We start from the raw sequence: 15347 nt of genomic DNA on the forward strand, positions 1-15347 counted from the left end.
AAGAGGGGAAGGTACCTAGAGATTGGTGGAGAGCATGTATAGTCCCTTTATATAAAGGGAAGGGGGATGAAAGAGATTGTAAAAATTATAGAGGAATAAGTTTACTGAGTATACTAGGAAAAGTGTATGGTAGGGTTATAATTGAAAGAATTAGAGGTAACCTAGGTAGTAGGCTGGTAGACAGCAACCACCCAGGGAGGTACTACCGTCCTGCTAAGTGAGTGTAAAACGAAAGCCTGTAATTGTTTTACATGATGGTAGGATTGCTGGTATCCATTTTTCTGTCTCACAAACACGCAAGGTTTCAGGTACGTCTTGCTACTTCTACTTATACTTAGGTCACACTACACATACATGTACAAGCATATATATACACACCCCTCTGGGTTTTCTTCTATTTTCTTACTGGTTCTTGTTCTTGTTTATTTCCTCTTATCTCCATGGGGAAGTGGAACAGAATTCTTCCTCCGTAAGCCATGCTTGTTGTAAGAGGCGACTAAAATGCCAGGAGCAAGGAGCTAGCAACCCCTTCTCCTGTATATATTACTAAATGTAAAAGAAGAAACTTTCTTTTTTCCTTTTGGGCCACCCCGCTTCGGTGGGATACAGCCGGTGTGTTAAAAAAAAAAAAAAAAAAATTAGAGGTAAGACAGAATGTAGGATTGCGGATGAGCAAGGAGGTTTTAGAGTGGGTTGGGGATATGTAGATCAAGTGTTTACATTGAAGCATATATGTGAACAGTATTTAGATAAAGGTAGGGAAGTTTTTATTGCATTTATGGATTTAGAAAAGGCATATGATAGAGTGGATAGGGGAGCAATGTGGCAGATGTTGTAAGAATATGGAATAGGTGGTAAGTTACTAAATGCTGTAAAGAGTTTTTATGAGGATAGTGAGGCTCAGATTAGGGTGTGTAGAAGAGAGGGAGACTACTTCCCGGTAAAAGTAGGTCTGAGACAGGGATGTGTAATGTCACCACAGTTGCTTAATATATTTATAGATGGGGTTGTAAAAGAAGTAAATGCTAGGGTGTTTGGGAGAGGGGTGGGATTAAATTATGGGGAATCTAATACAAAATGGGAATTGACACAGTTGCTTTTTGCTGATGATACTGTGCTTATGGGAGATTCTAAAGAAAAATTGCAAAGTTTAGTGGACAAGTTTGGGAGTGTGTGTAAAGGTAGAAAGTTAAAAGTGAACATAGAAAAGAGTAAGGTGATGAGGGTATCAAATGATTTAGATAAAGAAAAATTGGATATCAAATTGGGGAGGAGGAGTATGGAAGAAGTGAATGTTTTCAGATACTTGGGAGTTGACGTGTCGGCGGATGGATTTATGAAGGATGAGGTTAATCATAGAATTGATGAAGGAAAAAAGGTGAGTGGTGCATTGAGGTATATGTGGAGACAAAAAACATTATCTATGGAGGCAAAGAAGGGAATGTATGAAAGTATAGTGTATAGTAGTACCAACACTCTTATGTGGGTGTGAAGCTTGGGTTGTGAATGCAGCAGCGAGGAGGCGGTTGGAGGCAGTGGAGATGTCCTGTCTAAGGGCAATGTGTGGTGTAAATATTATGCAGAAAATTCGGAGTGTGGAAATTAGGAGGAGGTGTGGAGTTAATAAAAGTATTAGTCAGAGGGCTGAAGAGGGGTTGTTGAGGTGGTTTGGTCATTTAGAGAGAATGGATCAAAGAAGAATGATGTGGAGAGCGGGGAAGGAAGGCGGGGTAGGGGTCGTCCTTGAAAAGGTTGGAGGGAGGGGGTAAAGGAGGTTTTGTGGGCGAGGGGTTTGGACTTCCAGCAAGCGTGCGTGAGCATGTTCGATAGGAGTGAAAGGAGACGAATGGTATTTGGGACCTGACAATCTGCTGGACTGTGAGCAGGGTAATATTTAGTGAAGGGATTCAGGGAAACCGGTTATTTTTATATAGCCGGACTTGAGTCCTGGAAATGGGAAGTACAATGCCTGCACTCTAAAGGAGGGGTTTGGGATATTGGCAGTTTAGAGGGATATGTTGTGTATCTTTATACGAATATGCTTCTAAGCTGTTGTGTTCTGAGCAAATCTGCAAAAACAGTGATTATGTGTGAGTGAGGTGAAAGAGTTGAATGATGATGAAAGTATTTTCTTTTTGTGGATTTTCTTTCTTTTTGGGTCACCCTGCCTCGGTGGGAGACAGCCGACTTGTTAAAAAAAAAAAATTTGCTGTTATGCAATGTTGTAATAATTGTATAATATCAGCACATTCGTGAATGTATATTAGACCCACCAGCTGATGCATATTTGACTCATAATGTTATTTGTTTACTCTAGAACATTGGCAAAAATTTAACATTTCTGCAATTTTGAGCACAGTTTCAAGCCATTTTCAGTACTAAAACCAATCAAAATCATCTCTATTTCTGTAATATATCTTCCATTCTATCAAATGAGACCAAGAAATCTTGAATACAACTATAAAAAAATAAGAAAAAACACTAAGTCACTGTTTTAATACAAAATTACGGTCGCAGTTTTTTTCTTTCATTATGCACTGCGTGATGCAGGATTTGTTTTATGTGGTGCACACTAACCACAAATTAGGCCCAAATTTACCGCTCACAGGTTATCTGAGTGAGCCGAGCTCATGGTGTATATCTACAGCTTGGACCCTGGCTTCAAAGCCGTAGATCTATGGGACAGGCCCTAAAAGGGTTAAAACAGTGATTTTGCATTGTATTTTTGTATGGTATTCTTGGTTGTATTCTCATTTTCTTGGTCTCATTTTATAGAATGTAATATATATTACAGAAATAGAAAATGGCTTGAAACTGAGCTCAAAATAGTGGAAATGTTCAATTTTTGCTGATGTTCAAGAGTAAACAAATCACGTCACGCTTCCAATACACGTCAACTGGTTGGTCTAATATGCTTTCACAAATGTGCTATTATGTATACCATTTTTACAATAATGCAGTAGCCTGCATAACAGTAAAACTTCTATTTCTTGCAAGAATAAAAATTCAAAATAGAAAGCAAGTGTAATAAAGGAGGGGCCTGAAGATGTGACTAATGTGCAGAGAAAATGTTATTTTAGTGCAAAGAATGTTTGCATTGTTTATTCTGGACCCTATTTTGAAATTGGCACTTCTTGAATTTTGTGTGAAATTGGCAAAATTACCAATTTCTGATCACTTTATTGGGTAGTTTCTTGTACTCAGTCAATAGAACAAAAAGGAGTTGGTCCCTTGTTTTTTGTAATTAATCGGTTCCTGGAGGAGCTACTATAAACAAAATTTACGATTTGCGAATCAATTTTCCCCATAAGAAATAATGTAAATACAATTAATCCATTCCTGACACCCAGAAGTATTAAAACAAAAATTTTTTTTACATGAAATACAGGTCTCCCTCAACATTCGCGAGGGTTTGGGGATCAAGAGCCTCGCGAATGTTGAAAAACTGTGAATGTTTGGTGCCCCAATATATTGTAGGGAAAAATATTACAATACTGCTTCCTTAACCCTTGTTGAACCATGAATAATCATAAAATACATGAAAGCGTCGTAAATTGTACTAAATATATACATGTTATGCTTTAATAACGTCAGGGTCCAAGGCCCAAATCTGGAGTCACGCACCAGTGTCCAAGAATTTTCAAACAAAAAAATTTGTTATTTTTTCTTGTGAAATTTTAGAGAATCTTTTTCTGAAGGTAATAAAACAAAAAGTACGAAATTTGATGGAAAATTGATGAAATTATGCTCTCGCGAATTTTGATGTGTCAGCGGTATTTACGAATCGGCGATTTTGCCGACTTTGACTCCCATTTTAGGCCAATTACATTATTCCAGTCGACCAAATTCTTATCTATTTCACTAGTATTACTTCTATTCTATCGATCGAGCACAAGAAATCGCCAAGTCAACTGTTTCAACTACAAAATAAAGTGATCGGAAATTGGTAATTTGGCCAATTTAACACAAAGTTCAAAATATTCCAATTTCAAAATAGGGTCCAGAATGAACAATGTAGGCATTCCTGGCACTAAACTAACATTTCCTCTGTTCATTAGTTATGTTTTGAGGCTTTACAAATAAATTCCATTTTGATTTTTTATTCACATAATGAATTTTCATTCACACCAAAAAATAGAAGATTTACTGTTATGCAATACTGTAATAATTGTATAAATATCATCACCATATTTGTGAATGTATATTAGACCCACCAGCTGATGTGTATTAGACGTGTGAGGTCGTTTGTTTACTCTTGAATATCGGCAAAAATTTAACATTTCTGCTACTTTGAGCTCAGTTTCAAGCCATTTCCAGTGCTAAAACCAATCAAAATCATCTCTATTTCTGTAATATGTCTTCCATTCTATCAAATGAGACCAAGAAATCGCAAATACAACTATAAAAAACATCTGAAAAAACACTGCAAAGTTGCTGTTTTAATCGAAAAATCATGATTTCATTTTTTTTCTCTCATTATACACAGTGTGCTGCAGGATCTGTTTTATGTGGTGCACACATACCACATAGATGTATTCTCTCATATCTAGGCCCAAATGTACCACTCACAGTTTATCAGAGTGAGCTGAGCTCATGGCGTAGATCTACGGTTTGGACCCTGAACGTAAAGCAGTAGATCTACGGGACGGACCCTGAAAGGGTTAACTTGTTGAACCATGAATAATCATAAAATACATGAAAGCATCGTAAATTGTACTAAATATATACATGTTATGCTTTAATAACGTATGTTATTTAACCCCTTCAGGGTCCAACGCCAAAATCTGAAGTGGTGCCCCAGTGTCCAAGAATTTTCAAAAAAAAAAATTTTTTTTTATTTTTTCTTATGAAATGGTAGAGAATTTTTTTGTGAAGGTAATAAAACAAAAAGTACGAAATTTGATGGAAAATTTATGAAATTATGCTCTCGCGGATTTTGCCGACTTTGACTCCCATTTTAGGCCAATTACATTATTCCAGTCGACCAAATTCTTATCTATTTCACTAGTATTACTTCTATTCTATCAATTGAGCACAAGAAATCGCCAAGTCAACTGTTTCAACTACAAAATAAAGTGATCGGAAGTTGGTAATTTGGCCAATTTAACACAAAGTTCAAAATATTCCAATTTCAAAATAGGGTCCAGAATAAACAATGTAGGTATTCCTGGAACTAAACTAACATTTCCTCTGTTCATTAGTTACGTTTTGAGGCTTTACAAATAAATTCCATTTTGATTTTTAATTCACATAATGAATGTTTATTCACACCAAAAAATAGAAGATTTACTGTTATGCAATATTGTAATAATTGTATAAATATCATCATCACATTTGTGAATGTAAATTAGACCCACCAGCTGGCGTGTATTAGACGTGTGAGGTCGTTTTTTTACTCTTGAACATCGGCAAAAATTTAACATTTCCGCTACTTTGAGCTCAGTTTCAAGCCATTTCCAGTGCTAAAACCAATCAAAATCAAGTCCATTTCAGTAATATGTCTTCCATTCTATCAAATGAGACCAAGAAATCGCAAATACATCTATAAAAAACATACGAAAAAACACTGCAAATTCGCTGTTTTAATCGAAAATCATTGTCTCAGTTTTTTTCTCTCATTATACACAGAGTGCGCAGGATTTGTTTTATGTGGTGCACACATACCACATAGATGTATTCTCTCATATCTAGGCCCAAATGTGCCATTCACAGTTTATCAGAGTGAGCTGAGCTCATGACGTAGATCTACGGTTTGGACCCTGAACGTAAAGCCGTAGATCTACGTGACGGACCCTGAAAGGGTTAATAACATGTATGTTAATAACATGTATGTTATTAAATACCACAGACTTCACCACTGCCTCCACCAATGCCTCCACCAATGTCTCCACCACTGCGAGTCCCTACTACCCTCCCTCCGACCCCCGCAACTGGCAGCCAGCCCTCCCACCACTCAGTGTGGTGAGTGTTTTGTTTGTTCATTATTTGCTATTAAACTACAGAATAAATAATGTAAACCCATTCATGACTGCATATTGGAATGGCTATTAGGAAAGGTATTAGACGGTGACATCATGTGTTTACTCTTGAACACAGCAAAGAATCGAACATTTCTGCTATTGCTAATAATAACAATAGTAGTAGTAATAATAATAATAATAATAATAATAATAATAATAATAATAATAATAATAATAATAATAATAATAAATACGATATAATTGAAGAAGGAAATTGTACAAAAATACGAGGGAGTGGTTGACACATCGTCAGTGTGACTTTGTTTATGCTGGAGTGAACATTAGTCTCCCTGCTCTTCCAAACATTTCACAATAATTCAGCGGTTGAGGCAGTGGTATTTAATAACATATATGTTATAAATAATAATAGTACATGTTATTATTAATAACATGTATTATTATTAACATGTATGTATTTAATAGCATACATGTTATAAATAATAATAGTACATATTATTAATAACATGTATTATTATTAACATGTATGTTATTAAATACCATTGCCTCAATCACTGCCTGTACCACTCCAGTCACACTCAATCTACAAGCACCAAACACAATGAATTATTGTGAAATGTTTGGAAGAGCAGGGAAACTAATGTTCGCTCCAGCATAAACAAAGTCACACTGACAATGTGTCAACCACTCCCTCGTATTTTTTTACAATTTCCTTCTTCAATTATATCATATTTATTATTATTATTATTATTATTATTATTATTATTATTATTATTATTATTATTATTATTATTATTACTATTGTTATTATTAGCTGTAGCAGAAATGTTTAATTCTTTGCAGTGTTCAAGAGTAAACACATGATGTCACCGTCTAATACCTGTCCAAATAGCCATTCCAATATGCAGTCATGAATGGGTTTACATTATTTATACTGTAGTTTAATAGCAAATAATGAACAAACAAAACACTCACCACACTGAGTGGTGGGAGGGCTGGCTGCCAGTTGCGGGGGTCGGAGGGAGGGTAGTAGGGACTCGCAGGTGGCAGGAAACTTAAATACGATTTGGTGGCTGGGAATTTGGCGGTTGGGAATTCGCGAATGTGTGAAGCCCGTGAAAGTTGAAAACGTGAATGTTGAGGGAGACCTGTATACATGTAGTACATAAACAATACAATGGGAAATGATGAATGAAACATTAACAGCATAACACTTACCTTTATTGGAGATTCTTCTTAGTGTATGGGAGACTGGAGGAGGAGAGAGATTGGATTGTTTACAGTTTGGAAGGGGAATCCCCTTCCAGCAACACCTCAGGTACCAACTGCTTCTCTGGGGTTGCTTCTCTTCTCTGTTTCTTAATGCCACTAGGACCACCTTGAGAGTCACTCTAGTCCTGTCTCGCAAAGTAACTGTGGAGAGAGCTCTGTTTCTGGCGTCTCTTTAACACTTCCCTAAAATGGCGCAAGACTTTGTCACTGTACATCTCACCTTCTTTACTACAGGCTTGGCACTAGGAGCTTTCTTTGGAGCCATGGTAGCTTATTTAGTACTTGCAAGCACTAAAATGAGTGGAATATTATGAAATATTTCTTAGGAGCACTTGAGGGGACCTTCACTCACTGGTAAACAATGCCAGACTGGCTGGGTAGGGAGGCCGCCCCGGCTCACACCGTGCGTACACGTCCCGGACGAACTACTATTCGCGAGTCAACCTATGAAAAGCGAGTCCATGTTTATACGAAAATACCCCTATGATTGGCGAAATTTACGATTGCTGAGAACTACGAAAAGCGAGGGACCACTGTACTAGCAAAATAGCTATAAATATAGTCAGCTGGAACAATGGAATTGGCCCAAAATAAGGCTCAAAGTGGGCGAAATTGCTGATGCGTAAACATCGATGAAGTCGTTAAATTCGTGAGAGAGTAATTTCATAAGTTTTTCCATCAAATTTTGTACTTTTGGTTTCATTACCATCGGAAAAAGATTCTCTATCATTTCACAATATTTTTTTTTTTTTAAAGTCTTTTACATTGAAAGCAAGTTTGCGAGCAGTGGTCTCGACAGCGAAAGGGTTAATTAACCCTTTGAGGGTCCACAAGGTCCAAGAATTTTAAAAAAAAAAAACTTTGTTATTTTTTCTCATGAAATGGTAGAGAATTTTTTTTTTGAAGGTAATAAAACAAAAAGTACAAAATTTAATGGAAAATCCACAAAATTACACTCTTGCAAATTTTGCTGCTTCAGCGATATTTTCACATCGGTGATTTTGCCGACTTTGACTCCCATTTTAGGTCAATTACATTATTTCAGTCAACTAAATTCTTAGCTATTTTGCCAGTATTACTTGTATTTTATCAATTGAGCACAAGAAATTGCCCACTCAACTGTTTCAACTACCCAATAAAGTGATAAGAAATTGGTAACTTGGCCAATTTAACACAAAGTTCAAAATATTCCACTTTCAAAATAGGGTCCAGAATAAACAATGCAGGCATTCCTTCCACTAAACTGACATTTCCTCCATTTATTAGTTATGTTTCCAGACTTTACAAATGAATTCCATTTTGATTTTTAATTCACAGAATGAAATTTTTTTTTCACACCAAAAACTAGAAGATTTACTGCTATGCAATATTGTAATAATTGTATAAATAATATCAGCGCATTCAGGAACGCACATCAGACCCACCAGCTGACTTGCATTAGACACGTGACATTATTTGTTTACTCTTGAACATCAGCAAATATCAAACATTTCTGCTACTTTAAGCTCAGTTTCAAGCCTTTTTCAGTACTAAAACCAATCAATACTAAAACCAACCAATGTAATATAGCTTCCATTCTATCAAATGAGATCAAGAAGTCGTGAATACAGCTGTAAAAAACATACGAAAAGTCACTGTTTTAATCCCAAAATACGGTCACAGTTTTTTTCCTCATTATGCACCGTGTGCAGCAGGATTTGCTTTACTGTGGTGCACACTTACCACATAGATGCATTCTCTCATATTTAGGCCCAGATATACTGCTCACAGCTTATCTGAGTAAGCTGAGCTCATGGCGTAGAACTACAGCTTGGACCCCGGCTTCAAAGCAGTAGAACTACGGGACAGACCCTCAAAGGGTTAATGCAATGCAAGCAAATAAAATCTGTTTCAATAATGTGATATCCAATTTATCAAACAGGATTTTTAAGTAATTTTTTTAAGTGTTCAACTACTTAAACAGGCATCTATAAAAGCACATTTCAAGCGAAGGAAAGTCCCACATGACTTTTTTTATATTTTGCTGCAGAAGCAGCTAATTTATTGTGCACCCCATATCCACCCTGTGAATGGTAACACAACAGTACATGGATACAGGAAGAACCATCCTAGGAGCTAGGCCCAAAAAATAGTTAAAAGCAGTTAATCTTGACTACATCTGATCCCACATGAAACAAGTGGTCTTGATGTTATAAGGTTATATCATCAAGGTGAGCAAAGTGCCACATGGAATAAAACATCACAGGTATAGAGGTAAAGATGGATTAACTTTTGATAACATCTCAGCAGAACTTTTTCCAGCATTTTCAACATTTAAAAAGTTTAATATTAAATACAGTAAAACCAAAAATGTTGATTTTTAAAAATGTGGATAATATACTAAACTCTTGCTTGCCCCATAATAGTAAATCATCAATTTGTTGACATCTTCCTCAATTAAAAGTGCCATTTAACCATAAAATATAGTATAACAGATCAAAGGTTTATTACCTGAGGACAGAATGAAGCTAATAAAATGTTTCTTGCTGTCAGAGGATTATATTTGTGTTGGTCCCAAAACTCAGCAAATTCCTCTCGCATCTCATCTGTAATCACTGTCCCAGACCGTTGCTTATTACGAACCTGGTAAATACAAGTAGGTTAAGACAGTGCTTTCTACAGTTTATAATGTGTTCATTTTATGCAAATTTAGTGCGAGGTGTGGGTCATGAAAGCATCTATCAAACAATGCAAGTGAGACTTGTATTAAGAAACATGTAAAAGTAAAAAAAGAAAGTGTATAGTGAATTTGAGAAGAAGTTTTAAGATTTACATACTATCTTACATGTTCCTGAGATCAAAACAGAATACAAACAAAACAATTACAGTACAAAACATTGAGCAGGCTTCCATAACACATTCACATGACAAGACAGTAACACCTGCAGGGTGGTTGCTAACTACCAACCTCCTACCAGTATAAGATGAACTTGAAGTTTATATGTACAGTGTACATATAAACTTCAAGTTTATGAGATATGTAATGACCAATATCTAGTGTTGCACTGTGGCAGCAATGTTAACCCCTTGACTGTCACAACCCCAAATCCTGTGGTGTCTCCTGGTGTTGCAAAATTTCCCCCCCAAAAAAAAAAAAATTTCTTATGAAATGATAGAGAATCTTTTCACTACTGTAATGGCACCAAAAGAACGAAATTTGATGGAAAACTGAAGTAATTATGCTCTCGCAAAGTTAGCGACCTCTGCGATATTTACGAATCGGCGATTTCGCTCACTTTGAGCCCCATTTTCGGCTAATTCTGTTGTTCCAGTCGACCAAACTCATAGCTATTTCTTTAGAACTCCATTTTTTCTATCAATTAAGTACAAGAAACTGCCCATTTACCAATTTCAACTACCCAATAATGTGGTCAGAAATTTGCAATTTGGCTAATTTCACGAAAATTAAAAAATATGACAATTTCAAAATAGGGTCCAGAATGAACAATGCAGACATTCCTGGCTTTAAAATATTTTCTTTGTTTATCAGTCACATCTCCAGGCCTCTCTAATATTACTCTTGCTTTCTATTTTGAATTTTTATTCAAACAAAAAATTGAAGATTTACTGTTATGCAGACTACTGCAATATTGTAATAATTGTATAAATAATGTCAACCTATTCATGACTGCATATTAGAATGGCTACTTGGACATTTATTGGAAAATGACATCATTTGTTTACTTTTGAACACTGGCAAAAATCAACATTTCCCCTACTTTGAGCTCCACTTCAAGGTTCTTTTCATAGTAAAGCCAATCAAAATCACCTCTATTTCTATAATATGTTTTCCATTCTATCAAATGAGACCAAGAAAACGAGAATACAACCATAAATACTATACGAAAATAAACCACAAAGTCAGCATCTTAATTGAAAAAAAATGGTCGGATTTTTTTTTTCTCCTTATGCACTGCGTGCTGCAGGATTTTTTTTATATGGTGCACACTGACCACACAGACCCATTCTCTCACATGTGGGCCTACCAGGTTTCTCCTGCTTGATTTGAAGCCGCTAGAATTTATTTTTTTATTATTATCACACTAGCCGATTCCCACCAAGGCAGGGTGGCCTGAAAAAGAAAAACTTTCACCATCATTCACTCCATCACTGTCTTGCCAGAAGGGTGTTTTACACTACAGTTTTTAAATTGCAACATTAACACCCCTCCTTCAGAGTGCAGGCACTGTACTTCCCATCTCCAGGACTCAAGTCCAGCCTGCCGGTTTCCCTGAACCCCTTCATAAATGTTACTTTGCTCACATTTATAAGTATATATATGAGTATATATATGTCAAAAACAGTGGCTTGTAAGACGTATATATGCAAACAAAACAGTCAAAGGGTTAAGTCATTCAGTGGTGCTGATAGGTGCACTAAACAGTTAAAGAACATAGTTACTGTAATGATGTAAAGTGAGTTGAGACTTTACCTGCCGAGTTCAATAATGATGAATGAACTGTGAAGGAAACCTTGTACGTACATATGATTAACCTATGCAGTCAGTACCTCTAGTTTGTCTCATTCAGTCAATAATGCTGCCACTGTTTGAACAATGCTTTCTTGAGTCTTCTAGTCATTATACAAACTAAGAAACTGTAGAAAACAATGCTGTACTTCAAAAGCTTTTTAAACAGGTCAGTTGTTTCCCATCGAGTCAGGGTGACCATAAGAGAAGAAACTAAGTTTCTTCTTATGTATATGGAAAATTTTTTCATCTTATTAGGAAGCAAAAGTTTCTTCTTTTTACATTTAGCAAATTATACAGGAGAAGGAGTTACTAGTCTCTTGCTCCCAGCATTTTGGTCACCTCTTATGGCAGGTATGGCTCACAGAGAAAGGATTCATGTCCACTTTCCCATGGAGATGAAAGGAAATAAATAAGAGCAAAAGCTATTATTTTCCTCATATTTTTGTATCCAAAATATAATAAATAAACTTACTGTTATGTTGTTAGCCTTCAAAACCAGGTTTATATCAGGTCTGGAATCTCTCACCACTGGATGCCATCGTCTATGTACAGTCCCACTATTAAAAACAAAAATATTCTAAAACCTTCAAAAATACCAAAAATTTAGTACACAAAATATCATAATTTATCAAAAATTTTAAAACAATGAAAATACAAAATCTGCAGTATTTGTCAATCAAAAATTTAGATGTATGAGAAAGTCCACTGTATTATTCTACAATATTTAATTGACTAACTATTTATTTTAATACACCAGATATCTAAGGAAGAGTTACAAAAAAAAAAAAAAAAAAAAAAAAGAATCCCATATCTACCTAGATGAGGACTAACAAACTTACACTAAACATTGACAAAACCTACTTCATTCAGTTTGGTAACAGAGCTACAGATGTCCCTCTTAACAGAATGATAAACGGATCACCTATCACAAAGCTAACAGAGGGAAAATTCTTAGGAATCCACCTTGATAATAGACTCAAATTTCATACACATATACAACAAATGTCTAAGAAAATTTCCAAGACTGTAGGCATACTATCGAAGATACGGTACTATGCTCCACAGTCAGCCCTCCTGGCCCTATATCACTCTCTTATTTACCCCTATCTCACCTATGGAATTTGTGCATGGGGCTCAACAACAATTAACCATCTCAGACCACTAATTACCCAACAAAAGGCTGCAGTTAGAATGATAACAAATTCTCACTACAGGCAGCACACTCCACCAATATTCAAAACACTCAACCTACTCACTATACAAAACATCCATACTTATTACTGCACCTATTACATACATAGAACACTTAACTCTGATATTAACCCTCCCCTCAAACATCTCCTTGCCAACCTCAACAGAACACATGACCATAACACAAGGCACAGATCACTCTTTGATATTCCTCGTGTCCATCTCACGCTATGCAAAAACTCAATGCACATAAAAGGCCCTAAAATCTGGAATTCATTACATGTAAATATAAAAGAAACACTACCTCTTTATAAATTCAAGTCTCTTCTCAAAGATCACTTACTCACCCAAAACCAAATAAATACTGAATAACTGAACCTTATAAATTGTATATCTTAAATGTTTCTCACAATTATATCACATAAATGTTAAACCTAAAACCCAATCTAACAGAATACTCCATTCGACTGAATGTACAGCAATGCATGCAACCATATGACCTGTCTTTGTAATACTCATTTGTGCTTTATAGTTATCTGTTTACAATAATGTCTTATCACTGATTTCATCATTGCTTAGTTAATCTTAAGTTAATTGTAAGCCAGCCCGTAATGCTATGCATATAAGTGGCCTTGGCATGCTGCTCTTACCTGTATTTTTTGTACCTCTGTATGTATGCTCAAATTACTAAATAAATAAATAAATAAATAAATTTACCATCATTCACTCAATAGCTGTCTTGACAGGAGGCTCTGAACTTTAACATCCACACTTCATCCTTCAGAAAGAACAAAAGGCACAATAAAATGACTGGAACAATGCACAAATAACCCACACATAGGAAAGAGAAAAGCTTATCACAATGTTCCTGTCCAACTAGGACCATTCACATGTCACAATGACGGAAGATAATACAAGTAGGTTCAGCAGGACGGATCCTGGCCCAAGTCTTCTCCATGCCGGAGCCAGTATATGTAGGTGCAGCGAGGACAGTGACGGGAGGAAGAGAGGAAGAAAAAGTAGTAGTGGTAGTGGTAATGCTGGTAGCGGAAGTAGTAGTAGTGGTAATAGAAAGTAGAGGGAGTAGTTTTTGCCACAAGAGATAGAAAGGGGAGTGAGATAGAAAGGGGAGGCAACAGTAGTAGTAGTAGAAGAGGTAGAAGGCAGAAGCAGTAATAGTAGTAAACAAGTGGTAATAGTAGTAGAAATGGGGTCAGTCTAAGGACAAGAAAAAGGAGCACTACAGGAGCACTAAGGGTCCTCAGGGCTAGGACCTAAAACACAAGGAAGTGGGAGGGGGGGGGGAAGGAACTGAAGGACAGAACACACCAGTCAAAAGAAGGGAAAGACAAAGAAAGAAATAAGGAAAAATAGGAAAGAAGAAGAGTGGGGAGAGGAAAAAAGGATCAGGTTAAATCACGAGTGTTCTGAAGTTTGGAATATTTGACAATGTAAGAAGAAAGGAAGGCATCTACAGAGACAAAGCCAGGACTAAGAGTCATACAAGGAAAGCTGTGTATAAGGGATCATTCAACAAAATGACAGTTGTGAAGGCTAGAAGTAGGACAGACAATTTTGGCAAAGAACCAGTCAATAAGATGACTACAATCTCTAACATGACAGAAAAGAACATTACTGGTATCAGCAAGCCTAACAGTGCTTTTGTGCTCTGTACCTCCCACCTCCAACTGGCCAATTAGCCAGTTTCCCTAAATCCTTTCATAAATGATACCATCCTGAAAATCAAACAGTAATGTACCACTAAATACTGTCCAATAACATCATTAATTTTCTTTCCCTTTTCAGATGGGGTTGTAAGAGAAGTAAATGCGAGGGTCTTGGCAAAAGGCGTGGAGTTAAAAGATAAAGAATCACACATAAAGTGAGAGTTGTCACAGTTGCTCTTTGCTGATGACACTGTGCTCTTGGGAGATTCTGAAGAGAAGTTGCAGAGATTGGTGGATGAATTTGGTAGGGTGTGCAAAAGAAGAAAATTAAAAGTGAATACAGGAGGAAAGAGTAAGGTTATGAGGATAACAAAAAGATTAGGTGATGAAAGATTGGATATCAGATTGGAGGGAGAGAGTATGGAGGAGGTGAATGTATTCAGATATTTGGGAGTGGACGTGTCAGCGGATGGGTCTATGAAAGATGAGGTGAATCATAGAATTGATGAGGGGAAAAGGGTGAGTGGTGCACTTAGGAGTCTGTGGAGACAAAGAACTTTGTCCTTGGAGGCAAAGAGGGGAATGTATGAGAGTATAGTTTTACCAACGCTCTTATATGGGTGTGAAGCATGGGTGATGAATGTTGCAGCGAGGAGAAGGCTGGAGGCAGTGGAGATGTCATGTCTGAGGGCAATGTGTGGTGTGAATATAATGCAGAGAATTCGTAGT

General features: G+C 36.4%; 1 protein-coding gene across 2 annotated transcripts in view; it reads right to left on the reverse strand.

Moving 5' to 3' along the window:
* Positions 1-15347, reverse strand: part of LOC128684224 (DNA helicase MCM9-like) — a 259723-nt gene that overhangs the window by 116306 nt on the left and 128070 nt on the right. For both annotated transcript variants that reach the window (XM_070094149.1, XM_070094144.1), the window contains exons 7-8: positions 12233-12317; positions 9741-9872 (exon numbers count right to left, since the gene is read on the reverse strand). In XM_070094149.1, coding sequence (XP_069950250.1) covers positions 9741-9872; positions 12233-12317 — 217 coding nt within the window. The remainder of the gene's footprint in view (positions 1-9740; positions 9873-12232; positions 12318-15347) is intronic.

The sequence above is a fragment of the Cherax quadricarinatus genome, chromosome 4 (assembly GCF_038502225.1).
Source record: "Cherax quadricarinatus isolate ZL_2023a chromosome 4, ASM3850222v1, whole genome shotgun sequence".
NCBI lineage: Eukaryota > Metazoa > Arthropoda > Malacostraca > Decapoda > Parastacidae > Cherax > Cherax quadricarinatus.